The following is a 16,790-nucleotide window of genomic DNA, read 5'->3' as shown; positions in this document are numbered from 1 at the left end:
GCTCTGAGGAAGTTCCAAAACTGGACCGAAAACGTTCCGCAATTGATCTGTTTGTCAGGATGTGAAATAGTCTTATCCTTCTTCATAAACCATAGAGTGCCAAGTTTTTCTACACATTTAAAAACCCATCAGTGTTATTGCAGATGATAGTAACGTTTCCTTGTAGAATTAAATTCCTTTTAATGTTTTAACGTTTAAGTCACCAGTAAGAACACACCGTCCAGACTCAAAACCAAATTTCTTTGCATTTATTGATGGACAAGCTGCTACGTTCCTTATAGCTACCTGTTGCAGTGGTAAAAACTGAAATATGAAGGGCAATATGTTTATAAATCTTAACATGCTTAGTTTCGAGTTAAGATAATATTTTCATCATCCAAAATTCACCAGAGTTTTCATTGCTCATTACCGGTTACTTACCAATGAGTGTTAAAGGGATTTTCCAGGAGTATGGTATATTGACGGGCTATTCTTAGGATTGACCATTAATGCATGATTGGCGAGGGTCTGACCTCGAGGTATCCCACCAGTCGGCAGAAAGAGGAGAATGATGCACTTCAGTCCATACAGGCATAACAGTAAGCAAAGCTTCATTTCTAAAGGTTCTCTGTCCCCTTTCAAAAAAACTTTTTTAACCCTAGGCTCATTTGCCAATAAAAAGCAAACTATGCTTTACCCATCCTCCTTGGATCCAGAGCTGTGTCATCACCTCTGTCTCGATCAATGTTGTTTGAATCCAGCGGTGACGTAACATCTATATCACTACTGCCAAACACTGAGCTCAGCAACACCATTGATGTAGACGGCATCAGCAGCTGAGTATAGTGATTGGCTGCAGTGCTGTCAATATCATGTCACCACTGGAGCCAAACAACAGGAATCGGGGCAGCAACAAGCACACCGTCATGGACATAGGAGAGTAAGTAAAGTTCAATTTGTTTTTCTACAGGTAGCTGAGCCTATAGGAAAATTTTTTGAAAGTGGTCACCACTTAAGTAAACGGGCACCTCCTGCACTTCCACTCCATGCATGGACAAGCTGCTGGGCTTTAGTTTACTGATCTATATGGTCATAAGGTTCAGACTGCTTCTGATCACACATTAATAAACTGATATATCCAGATCATATGCAATCAATGAATACTCCCTGCATGTCCTTTACAGCTTGTTTTCCTTTTTATCTTGCAGCATGGATTGTACAATAATATGCTGCAGAATCAGTCCACCAGGACACCCAAATGGATATCTATTCCACAAATTCTGCCAAGGAACTGGAAAAATGATCAATCACAATATAATGAACATCAATTATTTAACAATATTACACATTTTTTCAGAAGAATGAAAATTGTATTTCATTTACAATATTGTGTACTAATTTTTCCCATTCATCATCATTCAGTACTGATGAGCAGCACAGTTCTGTTCCTCAGAGTTATCCACAGGCATAAAATGGCAATAAAACAGAAGGGGAGAAATACTTTTGCATTATTTTAGCTTATTGAGTCCTCTTCCCATTAGACAAGCAAATACTGTCATCACCATCTTTGGTTTTACTTCTACTAAGTCGTCAGGCAGGGCATATATCCGGGCTCCGATCTTCCTGGCAATGGAAATGGCATACCTTTAAACAAAAGAGTAAAAATGTCACTTTTTATCTTGTAGAGTTAAAAACAACTGTCATGAGCACAGGACGACCCATGTCGTGTGGGCATGCTTTACACTTTAATGGTAAACTGGTGGCACCATTTATTTAGAGTACATTTTGTCTGGTAAAATATTGTTTAAAAACAGTCAGTGAAATCTTTTACCTCACAAAATGAATCTACTTTGATCCCCTGCTGTAATGTCAGAATTGTCTTATGCTTCCTCCCCTGCCCAGGAGATGTAGTATGCTCCGTACATGGTCAGACACAGTCAATTTTTAAAATGAACTTTCATTCATGGGAAAACTCCTTTAATGTGACCGGCTTCCTCTGCCTGTAGACACGTTGCGCATCTGCCGCCTGGATCTGCAGATTGATTCACTGCACCTGCGCGTAATTCACGCAGGTGCAGTAAATCAGACCGCCGCCATCTTTGTGCAGACAGATAGCGGCGGTCACACCTAAACTGCATATGCGCTCCTCCTGTACAAGATGGCGGCAGTCAATGAATCATTTGGCTAATCCCGGCAGTGGCATGTTCCCGACGGTGTTCCGCTGGTGGTACCGCGCAAGAGGCTGCATGAGTGTGTGAGTGAGAGTGAGAGTGTGTGTGTGAGTGTGAGTGTGAATGGGATTGTGAGAGTGTGTGTCAGTGTGAGTGTATGTGTGCGTGCGTGTGTTTGTATGTGTGACGGTGATCCTATGGTGGTACCACGCAATAGGTTGGTACCAGCAGCAGTTTCCATATTGAGACTCCCATCATTTGGGTGTCCCAATATGGCGGTCGGTGAACTTTCTCCGCTTGGAATTCTGGGATATGGTGACATCTGGACAGAACAGGAAATTAAAACATTAAAAGGCAATTATATAAATAGATTTTGTGAGACAACTTTCTGGTTAATAGCATAATAAATAAAAGTTTGAAAATTGTTACATTTTCAACATTTTCACAAAATTTCCGATATTTCCACAAATAAGCGCAAGTCATATTAAACAAAATTTACCACTAACATGAAGTACAATATGTCATGTGAAAACAGTCTTAGAATCAGTGGGATCCGTTGAAGTGTTCCAGAGTTATTACCTCATACCTCATGACACAGGCCAGAATTGTAAAATTTGCCCTGGTCATGAAGGTGAAATCAGGCTAGGGAGGTAAAGAGGTTAAATAAGCACATTGTCTCTTTAGAGAGGAAGAGGGCTAGAACTCTAGCACCACCAATTGGATGCAGCGATCCTAAAGTCAATATTGACTCTTTAACGAGCCTTGCAATATGTCTTAGGATAAAAGTGAAACCAGAATCTCAATTTGCAGACTCTGTGTTTTAGGGTGTTGCCCCTTATCAGTGCAAAGTATGTGATCTGATTTGCTAGATGAGAGGCTCTGGATTATGTCATATTGCAGGGCTCGTTATAGGTCCATATTGATTTTTAGGATCGCTGCCTCCAATAGGTAGCACTAAGTTCTAATCCTCCTTTTCTCCGAAAAGACATAGGCATATGTACAGGTATAAAATTCTTGTTCTGAATGTGGATCCAGTCAATTGACACTTAGGATCAGGAGGGAATAATTTATTATTTTAAGGCACATTGGTTCATCCTTTATGTTTGAACCCCTTCCTGTGTTCTCTCCCATTCCTCAACTGAATTTGATAGACATGTGCCTTTTTTCTACCATACTTTGTAAGGGCAAGTGCAGATAACCATATTATAGGTCTGATTGCGATCCAATAAAAGTGGCCAATTATATATGGAGCATCTTATGGGGCCAATTATATTTGGAGCATCATATGGTGCCAATCACATATGGACCATCTTATGGGACCAATTACATATGGAGCAACTTATGTTGCCAATTACATATGGAGAATTTTATGGGGCAAATTACATATGGGGCATCTTATGGGGCAATGATATACAGAGCATCTTATGTTGCCAATTACAGATGGAGCATTTTATGGGGCCAATTACATATGGGGCATCTTATGGGGCCAATTACATATGGAACATCTTATGGGTCCAATTATATATGGAGCATCTTATGGGGCCAATTATATATGAAGCATCTTATGGGGCTAATTACATATGGAGAATCTTATGGGGCCAATTACATATGGAACAGTATATGGTGCCCATTATATATGGAAAATCTCATGGGGCAAATTACATGTGGAGCATCTTATGGGGCACTTATATATAGGGAACATCTTATGGGGCCAATTATATATGGAGCATTTTATGGGACCAATTATATATATAGAGCATCTTATGGGGCCATTTATATTTGGAGTATCTTATGGGGCCAATTATATTTGGAGCATCTTATGGGGCCAATTACATATGGAGCAGTACATGGGGCTCATTATATATGGAGCTTCTTATGGGGCCAATTACATATGTAGCAGTATATGGGGCTCATTATATATGGAGCATCTTATGGGGTCAATTACATATGGAACATCTTATGGGTCCAATTATATATGGAGCATCTTATGGGGCCAATTATATATGAAGCATCTTATGGGGCTAATTACATATGGAGAATCTTATGGGGCCAATTACATATGGAACAGTATATGGTGCCCATTATATATGGAACATCTCATGGGGCCAATTACATGTGGAGCATCTTATGGGGCACTTATATATAGGGAGCATCTTATGGGGCCAATTACATATGGAGCATTTTATGGGGCCAATTATATATATAGAGCATCTTATGGGGCCATTTATATTTGGAGCATCTTATGGGGCCAATTATATTTGGAGCATCTTATGGGGCCAATTACATATGGAACATCTTATGGGTCCAATTATATATGGAGCATCTTATGGGGCCAATTATATATGAAGCATCTTATGGGGCTAATTACATATGGAGAATATTATGGGGCCAATTATATATGGAACAGTATATGGTGCCCATTATATATGGAACATCTCATGGGGCCAATTACATGTGGAGCATCTTATGGGGCATTTATATATAGGGAGCATCTTATGGGGCCAATTATATATGGAGCATTTTATGGGGCCAATTATATATATAGAGCATCTTATGGGGCCAATTACATATGGAGCAGTATATGGGGCTCATTATATATGGAGCATCTTATGGGCCAATTACATATGGCACAGTATATGTGGCCCATTATATATGGGGCATCTTATGGGGCCAAATATATATGGAGTATTATATGAAGCCAATTCTGTTTGGAGCAATATATGGGGCCCATTATATACTGGAGAATTATATGGTGCCCATCATATACTGTATGAAGCATTATATGGGGCCTATTCTGCATGGATAGTTAATGGGGAGGAAAACAGCGAACAACAAGGTCATAACAAATAGTGGGACAAGAATTGAAGATCTAAAACATATATATATATATATATATATATAGGGTTTAGCTTCCAAAATGGTGTCACTTGTGGGGTGTTTCTCTAAACGCGACATGGCATCCGATTTCAATTCAAGCCAATTCTGCATTGAAAAAGTCAAACGGGGCTCCTTCCCTTCCAACAGTGGTTTACCCCACATATGGGGTATCGGCATACTCAGGACACATTGCACAACAAATTTTGTGATTCATTTTTCCCTTTTTACACTTGCGAAAATAAAAAAAATTGGTACTGAAGTAAAATGTTTGTAAAAAAAAGTTAAATGTTAATTTTTTCCTTCCACATTGCTTCAGTTCCTGTGAAGCACGTAAAGGGTTAATAAACTTCTTAAATGTGGTTTTGAGCACCCTGAGGGGTGTAGTTTTTAGAATGGTGTCACTATTGGGTATTTTCTGTCATGAACATCCCTCAAAGTCACTTTAAATGTAATGTGGTCCCTAAAAAAATGGTTTTGTAAATTTTGTTGTAAAAATGAGAAAATCGCTGGTTAACGTTTAACCCTTTATAACTTCCTAACAAAAAAAATTGTTTCCAAAATTGTGCTGAAATGAAGTAGACATGTGGGAAATGTTATTTATTAAGTATTTTATGTGACATATCTCTCTGATTTAAGGGCATAAAAATTAAAAGTTTGAAAATTGCAAAATTTTAAACATTTTCACCATATTACTGCTTTTTTCATAAATAAACGCAAGTCATATCGAAGAAATTTTACAACTAGCATGAAGTTCAATATGTCATGAAAAACAGTCTCAGAATAAGCGGAATCCGTTAAAGCGTTCCAGAGTTATAACCTCATAAAGTGACAGTGGTCAGAATTGTAAAAATTGGCCTGGTCATTAAGCTGCAAATTGGCTCTAAGGGGTTAATAAATTTGCAAACATTTCTACATTTCTGTTTTTTTCCCAGTCAATACGGGGTGCAGAGTGTACATTATTGTGAAAAAAATTAACTTTTTTGAATTTCCCAAATGGCTGCAATGAAACAAAGAGTGAAAAATTTAAAGGAGTATGAATACTTTCCGTTCCCACTTTATATGTTTAGTCAGTCACATGTCAGATACTGTGTTCCGGTCTTTTCCACACAAACATGTTTTCTTTATACTAACACTATGAAGCATTCTTATCATGGACGTAATTGTGAGTGTCTAAACCAGGGGTGAAGGGCCATTTGGATATTCATAACATCCTTCGGGGGCCGTACAAACGCCGCCCACAAAGTATTATTATTATTATTTATTTATATAGCACCATTAATTCCATGGTGCTATACATGAGAAGGGGTTACATACAAAGTTATAGATATTGTTTACAGTAAACACATTTACAATGACAGACTTGTACAGAGTGGAGAGGACCCTGTCCTTGCAGACTTACATTCTACGGGATAATGGGGAAGAGACAGAAGGTCGGGGGTACAGCAGCTCCGGTGGTGATGAGGCGGCAACTCGGGTGGTGGTGAGGCAGCAGAATGGTTATTGCAGGCTGTAAGCTTTCCTGAAGAGATGGGTTTTCAGGTTCTGTCTGAAGGATCCGAGGGTGGTGTATAATCAGACGTGTTGAGGCGTGGAATTCCGGAGGATGGGGGAGAGTAGGAGGTCTTGTGAGGATCGAAGATTACATTAGGGAAGATATTGGGAGATTAGTTCAAAGATATAGGGAGGGGACAGGTTGTGGATGGCTTTGTAGGTCAGTGTTAGTAGTTTGAATTGGATTTGTTGGGGAATTGGGAGTCAGTGGAGGGATTTGCAGAGAAACATGGGAGAAACGGGGGGGGTAGCAAGGAGAGAGGTGGATTAGTCGGGCAGCAAAGTTGAGGACAGACTAGACTGGTGCAAGAGAGGTAGCGGGGAGGCCACAAAGGAGGGTGTTGCAGTAATCGAGGTGGGAGATGATGAGGGCATGCACAAGAGTTTTAGTAGACTGAGGGCTGTGGAAGGGACGGATTCTGGAAATATTTTTGAGTTGGAGGCGACAGGAGGTGGCAAGAGTTTGGATGTGCGGTTTGAAAGACAGGGTAGAATCGAAAGTTACTCTGAGGCAACGGATTTCAGGTGAGGGAGAGAGCATGATGCTGTTTACCATAATATATAGGTCGGGTAGGGGAGGTACGTGAGATGGAGGAAAGATGATGAGTTTGGTTTTGTCTACATTGAGTTTTAGGAAGCAAAAGGTGAAGAAGGAGGATATGGCTGATAGACACTCTGGGATTATGGACAGCCAGAAAGGTAGATCTGAGTGTCATCCACATACAAGTGGTACTGGAAGCCATGGGACTTTATGCGTCGTCCTAGGCCAAGGGTATAGATGGAAAAAAAGTACATCCTGACTCTGGCACTGGTTTCAGGACGTAATCTTTCATTGCATGCCCTTCAGTGTTCAGTAGTGAACACTGCATGTGTGTGCTAACAGAGCAAGAAGAAATGAATGAGCTGGTTGTAATCAAAATACATCACAAGAATGTGGTCCCTGAGAATCTGCTCGGGGGCCTGATATAAAGTCATTGAGGGCTGTAAATGGCCCTGAGGCCTGAGGTTCCCCACCCCTGGCCTAAACTAACACTTTTTGATACTACTATTCATTCATATGTGTTGGTTTTGCACTGTTCCCTTACTATATTTCCCATGAAACTGCTGCCCCTTATACTTGTATACAGTCATGGCCAAAAGTATTCACACCCCTGCAATTCTGTCAGATAATACTCAGTTTCTTCCTGAAAATGATTGCAAACACAAATTATTTGGTATTATTTTATTCATTTAATTTGTCTTAAATGAAAAAAAACACAAAAAGAATTGTCCTAAAGCCAAATTGGATATAATTCCACACCAAACATAAAAAAGGGAGTGGACAAAAGTATTGGCACTGTTCGAAAAATCATGTGATGCTTCTCTAATTTGTGTAATTAACAGCACCTGTAACTTACCTGTGGCACCTAACAGTTGTTGGCAATAACTATATCACACTTGCAGCCAGTTGACATGGATTAAAGTTGACTCAACCTCTGTCCTGTGTCCTTGTGTGTACCACATTGAGCATGGAGAAAAGAAAGAAGACCAAAGAACTGTCTGAGGACTTGAGAAACCAAATTGTGAGGAAGCATGAGCAATCTCAAGGCTTCAAGTCCATCTCCAAAGACCTGAATGTTCCTGTGTCTACCGTGCGCAGTGTCATCAAGAAGTTTAAAGCCCATGGCACTGTGGCTAACCTCCCTAGATGTGGACGGAAAAGAAAAATTGACAAGAGATTTGAACGCAAGATTGCGCGGATGTTGGATAAAGAACCTCGACTAACATCCAAACAAGTTCAAGCTGCCCTGCGGTCCGAGGGTACAACAGTGTCAACCCGTGCTATCCGTCAGCATCTGAATGAAAAGGGAATATATGGTAGGAGACCCAGGAAGACCCCACTTCTTACCCCAAGACATAAAAAAGCCAGGCTGGAGTTTGCCAAAACTTACCTGAGAAAGCCTAAAATGTTTTGGAAGAATGTTCTCTGGTCAGATGAGACAAAAGTAGAGCTTTTTGGGCAAAGACATCAACATAGAGTTTACAGGAGAAAAAAGAGACACTCAAAGAAAAGAACATGGTCCCTACAGTCAAACATGGCAGAGGTTCCCTGATGTTTTGGGGTTGCTTTGCTGCCTCTGGCACTGGACTGCTTGACGGTGTACATGGCTTTATGAAGTCTGAAGGCTACCAACAAATTTTGCAGCATAATGTAGGGCCCAGTGTGAGAAAGCTGGGTCTCCCTCAGAGGTCATGGGTCTTCCAGCAGGACAATGACCCAAAAGACACTTCAAAAAGCACTAGAAAATGGTTTGAGAGAAAGCACTGGAGACTTCTAAGGTGGCCAGCAATGAGTCCAGACCTGAATCCCATAGAACACCTGTGGAGAGATCTAAAAATGGCAGTTTGGAGAAGGCACCCTTCAAATATCAGGGACCTGGAGCAGTTTGCCAAAGAAGAATGGTCTAAAATCCCAGCAGAGCATTGTAAGAAACTCATTGATGGTTACCGGAAGCGGTTGGTCGCAGTTATAATACTTGGTTGCACAACCTTTAGCCATAAATGTTGTGCATCCAAGTATTAGGCTGAGGGTGCCAATACTTTTGTCTGGCCCATTTTTGGAGTTTTGTGTGAAATGATCAATGTTTTGCTTTTTGCTTCATTCTCTTTTGTGTTTTTTCATATAAGACAAATTAAATGAAGATAATAATACCAAAGAATTTGTGTTTGCAATCATTTTCAGGAAGAAAATGAGTATTATCTGACAGAATTGCAGGGGTGTCAATACTTTTGACCATGACTGTACTTGTAGTATTTTCAGTGGTTGCAGGTACCTTTTGTGTGTTGTAAGTGCCATTACTTGCCTATCTTTTATTGTTTATCTCAATAAATATTATATTTTATATCTTCAATTCTTGTCCCACTATTTGCTATGACCTTGTTGTTTGGTGTTTTCCTCCCCAATAACTAGTCTCTTATCTGAATGGTCTGCCATTTATCCTTTTAAGCAGGTATATACATAAATATGACGTTCCATCATTTTATATTGTTTAGACTGCAGTATATACGATTGTTCTGATTCAGTGTGCATTCTCTCTTAAACTATTCTGTATGGAGCATTATATGGGGCCCTTTCTGTATGGAGCAAAATAAATGGGGCCCATCATATACTGTATGGAGCATTCTATGGGGCTCATTATTCAGCATGGAGCACTATGTGGTGAACATAATACTATATGGAGCAATATATGGGGTTCATTATTCTGTATGGAGAAATATATGGGGCTCATTGTACTGTATGGAGCGATATATGGGGCTCATTAATCTGTATGGAGCACTATGTGGTGTCACGCTGAACAAGATGCAATATGGCAGTGACCACTAAGCAGCGTGAATGTAGTATCGCACAGGGCACGATGGTAGTGACCACTAAGTGGCGTGGTGGCTCCGACAGATGAGTCTACGGAACGAGAACCTGCCAGGGAGCAGGGATGATACTGCAAGTGTGCAGCTCGTCCCGGCCAGTGGGGAGAACGCTGATGTCTGAAACCTGAACCGAGGGAGAGAGAGCTCCCAACCAGGACCCCTGAACCGAGGAAGAGAGCGTGCCCAACCAGGAAATAGCCTCCGAAGACCTGCGGGAGTGTGTCACAGCCAAGGGGAAGAGACGGAAGAGGGGTAAGTAACTAGCCAGGGGTCGGGAACCAGCTGGGAATGGAGGAACCAGCTGGGAACGGAGTAACCAGATGATGAAATGAAAAGCAAAGTCAAGAGCAAGCAGAGTGTCAGAAGCCAGAGAGGACAGGGAGGTACACAATCAGAAGATGGGAAGACAAGTCAATAAACCGAGCCAAGTCATGCACGAGGAACCCGAGTATAAACAAAAACATAGGACAGGGGCACAGGGAAAGCGGGGCAGAATATCAAACAGGAATGGGTGATGCGGTGGTAAAACCTGAGCCTCAATTTCGGAGAACACGTCCTCGAAGTCCTTCAGGTACTCCGGAATAGCTTCCAGACTGACAGACGACACAGATGCAGAAAATAAACTTTTTTTTTTTTACACAATTAGGGCCCCATTTAACAATCTCCCGGGATTCCCAGTCAATGACCAAATTATGAACCTGTAACCAAGGGAACCCCAACACCAACCCCGCAGGGAGATTGTCCAAAACAAAACAGGATATATACTCCATATGTACAGAACCCACCCTGAGAATGAACTCTTTAGACACAAAACCAATCCCAGCGAGAGTCAATGGCCACAACCTTCATATGGGGGTCTCTAACCTGACTGTCCCTATCTCACAATGGGCCACCAATTTAGTCAATTAGACTCACTGAGGAGCCACAGTCCACAAAAGCCGAAGAGGGAAAAAATAGGTTTTAACACCAAGTTCCACTTTTAGCAATAATTTGAAAACGGAGGAAAAATGTACCTGGGGTCTGGGTAACCACCTTGACAGTCACCCAGACCTAGGCATTTCCTGACACCTTGGAAACAGATGGACAGGAGGGACAGTCCTTCTTCCAATGCCCTCGGGGCACAACAGTAAAAACATAGCCGATTCTCCCTTCGCTGTCTCATCTCTCTTTCCTTAACAGAGGGGGCCCCCACTTCCATGGACTCGATGGGTGGTAAAGACTCATGTTTAGCTGGAAACAAGGGCACCTGCCATTGTACAATTCCTCTTTCCCGCAGTCAACGATCCATGCGGACTGCCTGTGTCATCGCCTCTTCTAGAGAATTGGGTGGCAGGTGCAAGGCCAGAGCATCCTTCAAATGCTCAGATAATCCTTTTCAGAACAGACACCTGAGTGCAGAGTCATTCCAAGACACCTCTGGGTACTATTGCCTATACTCGGAACAGTACCACTCAGCTGAGAGCTTCCCCTAAGACTTATAATTGCATCCTCTGCCAGCGCCATACAATCAGGATCAACATAAATGAGCCCCAGGGCTTCAAAGAACAGATCAACATTCTCTCAAGGGCGGTGGGGGTAGGGAGAAAGCCCAAGACTGTGGACCCTCCCGAAGCAAAGACATGACTATCCCCACCCTTTGACTCTCCTCACCCGAGGACTGAGGATGGAGTGAAAACATTAGTTTACAACCCTCCCTAAAATACCCGAAATTTCCCCTTTTCCCCAGAAAAGGTGTCAGGGAGTTTGACAGTGGGCTCATGGTAGGATAAAGAAACATCAGAAACACCAGCATTTTTATCGCCTGCCGATGGAGACGTAGTCCTAAAAGATGTTTAGCCATATCTCTGTGGACCTGGTGGTGGAACACCGCCAAGGCTCTCTGATCCATAGACAAATTTTGCATAATTTGGGTCAGATTGGTTACATGATTGGACAAAGCGCGGAGCGACTCCATACTGCAGCAGTGGGCAGATTTCCCGAAACAAATTTGAGGGGTCGGTGATAATGTTGTGCCGAACAAGACGCGATATGGCAGTGACCACTAGGTGGCGTGAATATAGTGTCGCATAGGGCGCGATGGTAGTGACACTAGGTGGCGTGGCGGCTCCGACAGATGAGTCTACAGAACAAGAACCGGCTGGGGAGCAGGGACGACGCTGCAAGCATGCAGCGCGACCAGGCCTGTGGGGAGAGCACCTATGTCTGGGACCTGAACCGGGGAAGAGAGCGGACCCAACCAGGACCTAGCCGCCAAAGACCTGTGGGGGGTGAGACCGATGGGAAGAGACAGAAGAGGAGTAAGTAACTAGCCAGGGGTCAGGAACCAGCCGGGAGCAGAGTTACCAGAGGATGAGGTGAAAAGCAACGTCAAGAGCGAGCAGAGGGTCAGAAGCCAGAGAACACAGGGAGGTACACAATCAGAAGACGGGGTCATGCATGTGGAAGCCAAGTATAAACAAAAACGTAGGACAGAGGCACAGGGAAAGTGGGGCAGACGCCAAACAGGGAGAGGAGGGGACAGGAGAATCACATGGATAAACCTAGGTTAGCTGCTCTAGCCGAGTGACCGGATCTATCACCGACACCAGACCCAGGCAGAGACAGCACTAAGTAGCCGCCCCAGAACCAAAGAGAGGCAGATAAAATTAACCCAGACCTGCCCGGGACGGGAAGGAAGCAAACCCTGCCCTGAATCATGACATGTGGTGTCCATAATACTGTATGGAGCAATATATGGGGGTATTATTCTGGTTGAAGGTATATATGGGGCTCATTATACTGTATGAAGCAATATATGGGGCTCATTATGGGGCTGTATGGAGCATTATGTGGTGCCCATAATACTGTATGGAGCAATATATGGGGCCCATTATTCTGTATGGAGCACTATGTGGTGCCCAAAATACTGTAGAAAGGACTATACTGTTCAGTTTCTGAGCTATTGATATCACTCATGTAATGTAAGAAGTAAGTGAAATCTATGGAATTGCACTCTACCTATATTTTTCTTCTGTATTTGTGTATCATAAATTGTGGTATGTGTTAAAGGGGAGCACTGAGACTCTTTAGGGTCCCTACAATCAATTTTAAGTTAACGTCCATGGAATATTAAAAAATTAATTAGGTTTTTGTTTTTTTAGCATGACATTCAACCTCCTTTCAAGAATTGAACAAATTGGTCTAAAGCTGCTTAAATAAATTACATTTATATTACATTATATACACACTAGCTATTGAACCCGTTCTACGCCCGGGTGGCGAACATCTATATTGGTATATGGTCTCCATCCTGGTATGTGCTGCTCCATCCTGCGTTCCCATCCTGTCATGTGCTGCACCCATCCTGCACCCCCATTCGGACATGTGCTACTCCCATCCTGCACCCCCATTCTGACATGTGCTGCTCCATCCAGCGTCCCCATCATGTCATGTGCTGCACCCATCCTGCTCCCCCATCCTGCCATGTGTTGCACCCATCTTGCGCCCCCATTCTGTCATGTGTTGCACCCATCCTGTGCCCCCATTCTGTCATGTGCTGATCCCATCCTGCGACCCCATTGTGACATGTGCTGCTCCCATCCTGCGCCCCCATTCTGACATGTGCTGCACCCATCCTGCGCCTCCATTCTGACATGTTCTGCACCCATCCTGCGCCTCCATTCTGTCATTTGCTGCTCCCATCCTGTCATGTGCTGCTCCCATCCTGTGCCCCCGTTCTGTCATGTGCTGCTCCCATCCTGCGCCCCTGTTTTGTCATGTGCTGCTCCCATCCTGTGCCCCTGTTCTGTTATGTGCTGCTCCCATCCTGTGCCCCTGTTCTGTCATGTGCTGCTCCCATCATGTGCCCCTGTTCTGTCATGTGCTGCTCCCATCCTGTGCCCCTGTTCTGTCATGTGCTGCTCCCATCCTGCGCCCGTTCTGTCATGTGCTGCTTCCATCCTGCACCCCCGTTCTGTCATGTGCTGCCCTATTCTGTCATGTGCTGCTCCCATCCTGCGCCCCCGTTCTGTCATGTGCTGCTCCCATCCTGCGCCACCATTCTTTAATTTGCTTCTCCCATCCATATGCCCTATACGCTGCTCCATTATGGTTTATGGCCCCCATAAGATGCTCCATAGTGTATGCCCCCCGTACACTGCTCCATAAAGGTTTATGGCCCCCATAAGATGCTCCATAGTGTATGTCCCCGTACACTGCTCCATAAAGGTTTATGGCCCCCATAAGACGCTCCAGTGTGTATGCCCCCGTACACTCCTCCATAAAGGTTTATGGCCCCCATAAGATGCTCCAGTGTGTATGCCCCCGTACACAGCTCCATAAAGGTTTATGGCCCCCATAAGACGCACCAGTGTGTGTGCCCCCCGTACACTGCTCCATAAAGGTTTATGGCCCCCATAAGACGCTCCAGTATGTATGCCCCCGTATACAGCTCCATAAAGGTTTATGGCCCCCATAAGACGCTCCAGTGTGTATGCCCCTGTACACTGCTCCATAAAGGTTGATGGCCCCCATAAGACACTCCAGTTTGTATGCCCCCGTACACTGCTCCATAAAGGTTTATGGCCCCCATAAGATGCTCCATAATATATGCCCCCGTACACTGCTCCATTATGGTTGATGGCCCCATAAGATGCTCCACTGTATTATATGTCCCCCATAAGATGCTCCATTGTATTATATGCCCCCTATAAGATGCTCCATTGTATTATATGCCCCCCATAAGATGCTCCATTGTATATGCCCCGTATGCTGCTGCCATATATAAAAAAAAAAATACCATACTCACCTATCGTCGCTGGGTGCCGAGTGTTGGGGGGCCTGAGCAGGCGGGGACACCGGCGCGCTGTGGGGGTCAGGTGCCGGAGTCACCGCTAGCTCAGGCCCCCAGCACTTGCTATACTCACCTGTCTGTCCCGTTCCACCGCTGCGCATTAAGCGCATCATCACACCCTCTGAACTGTGAACGTCAAAGCAGAGGACCCGGGAGACAGAGCCGCACGCAGCGCTGGAACGGGGGACAAGTGAATATACTGTACTTACCCTCCTGGCGGTCCCTGACTCTCCGGTGGAGATCGCGGTGTGCGTTCAGTGTTTACGCATACCGCGATCTCCTGGGAGCGTCACTCTGTGGGGGCCAGACTGCGCCGGCACTTGCGCAGTCTATAAAGGCTTCGGACAGAGTGACGCTCCCAGCGTTATATTATAGATTAGTGTTGATTGGTCTGTTTGACAAAATTAAACACTAACGGTTGTTTTTTTTTCTTCCTAAATCAATAGCATACATAAAAATAATCCAATAATATATCATATCAGAGAAATCTTCTTTCTCCTCCTGATCTGATCTTTCATTCTTAATCCACTGGTAAAATCTGTCTACAGTGAAATCAGACTTCCCCATTACTGAGATAGGAGATAACAGTTGGTGCTCATAAAGTTCTATGGAGAGAGGAAGGGGGAGGAGAAGAGACAGACACATATATTCTGCTGCAAGTTCTCCTGAAATGACAGTTACACTATAAGCTTTGTACACACTGATGTATTTTTCATGGATTTTAAATTTACAAGAACCTTATGGATAATTTATAACATGCGCATTATGGTCTCGTTTGTTATGGACATTAGTGAATTTCATAAACTAAGGAGGTCAATTAGATTTCATATTTCTTTTGGGTGGAATAATGCATTGTGCTACTTTATCCTGGCTGCCAAAGAGTAAAAGATTAAATTAAATATTAAGTGCAAACAGAGCTGTATCCGCTTATGCTCAGGTACGTACGTGAGATTCATTTGCCTTTCTATCTGCACATGTATGGGTAAATTATTTAAAGACTGTCCTCTTACATAATATGAGCACAGGGACTGCCACTCTGGTGTTTACATATCACATGCATGGGCAACAGAAGACCTTTAGGTAAAAATCTGGGGAAAATATGGGGTGAGGACATCTATAGTTTGCTGTGATACAACTTATCATTCTACACTATTTTAGGAACTTTAAGCCGTTTTAATTTTTATTTCATTAATCAGTAGTACACATGAAAACTTTGTAATATATCTTATCAGAGAAATCTGCTTCTTTCTCTTCCTGGACTGATTATTCATTTTCAATTCCTATGAAAAAATCTTTCTTCACTAAAGACAGATTTTTCCATTATTGAAATAAGAGATGATAAATGATACTGGTAAGATTCGATGTAGGCCGGAGGAGCTCTATCCTTAGCTCCTCCGCCTCTTTCCCCCTTTCCTCTCCATAGAATCTCATCAATAGCAACTGTCATCTCCTATTTCAATAATGTAAAAATCTGTCTTCATTCAAAAAAGATTTTTTTTCCGGGAATTGAAGATTTTGAAAATGAATGATTGATCAGTCCTGGTGCTTTAGTGGTTGCATTCTAAAAGAAATTTTCACTGATAACATAATCCCTTTAACCCCTTTCTGACATTCATCATAATAATTCGTCCATGTGCCCTGGACCTATCTGACCAAGGACGTATTATTACTGCATGGTGATCGCCCAAACACACAGGTTATGCATGGGCGATTGCTTCCAGGTTTCAGCTGATTCTGACAGCTGATACCCAGCATTAAGTGCCAGGAGCGGTCACGCATGGGTCCAAGCACTTTAACCCCCTAAATGTTGTGATCAAAAGCGTTTGCAGCATTCCGGGAGCTGGCAGAGGGCTGACAGCCCCTCTGCCTTTGGGTCAGACATCTCGCAGCTTGAAGCGGGGTCTCGATCATTGCCATGAGAGCTAGGAAACTTGCAAAACATGCACAGTGCATGATCAGTGAGTTTCTGTGTCAGT

The 16,790-nt window shown here is 43.2% G+C and overlaps 1 protein-coding gene across 1 annotated transcript in view; it reads right to left on the bottom strand.

Annotated features, from left to right (window-relative positions):
- Positions 1 to 221: 221 nt before the first annotated feature.
- The window catches only part of PLS1 (plastin 1), a 243,679-nt gene continuing 227,110 nt past the window's right edge, over positions 222 to 16,790 (bottom strand). Inside the window, exon 16 of the mRNA XM_069727564.1 lies at positions 222 to 1,623. Within this exon, the coding sequence (XP_069583665.1) occupies positions 1,488 to 1,623 (136 nt within the window). The 3' untranslated portion in view covers positions 222 to 1,487. The remainder of the gene's footprint in view (positions 1,624 to 16,790) is intronic.

Source organism: Ranitomeya imitator, chromosome 5 (genome assembly GCF_032444005.1).
Source record: "Ranitomeya imitator isolate aRanImi1 chromosome 5, aRanImi1.pri, whole genome shotgun sequence".
NCBI lineage: Eukaryota > Metazoa > Chordata > Amphibia > Anura > Dendrobatidae > Ranitomeya > Ranitomeya imitator.
The sequence above is the reverse complement of the archived record's forward strand: the minus strand, read 5'-3'. Positions and strand labels throughout refer to the sequence as shown.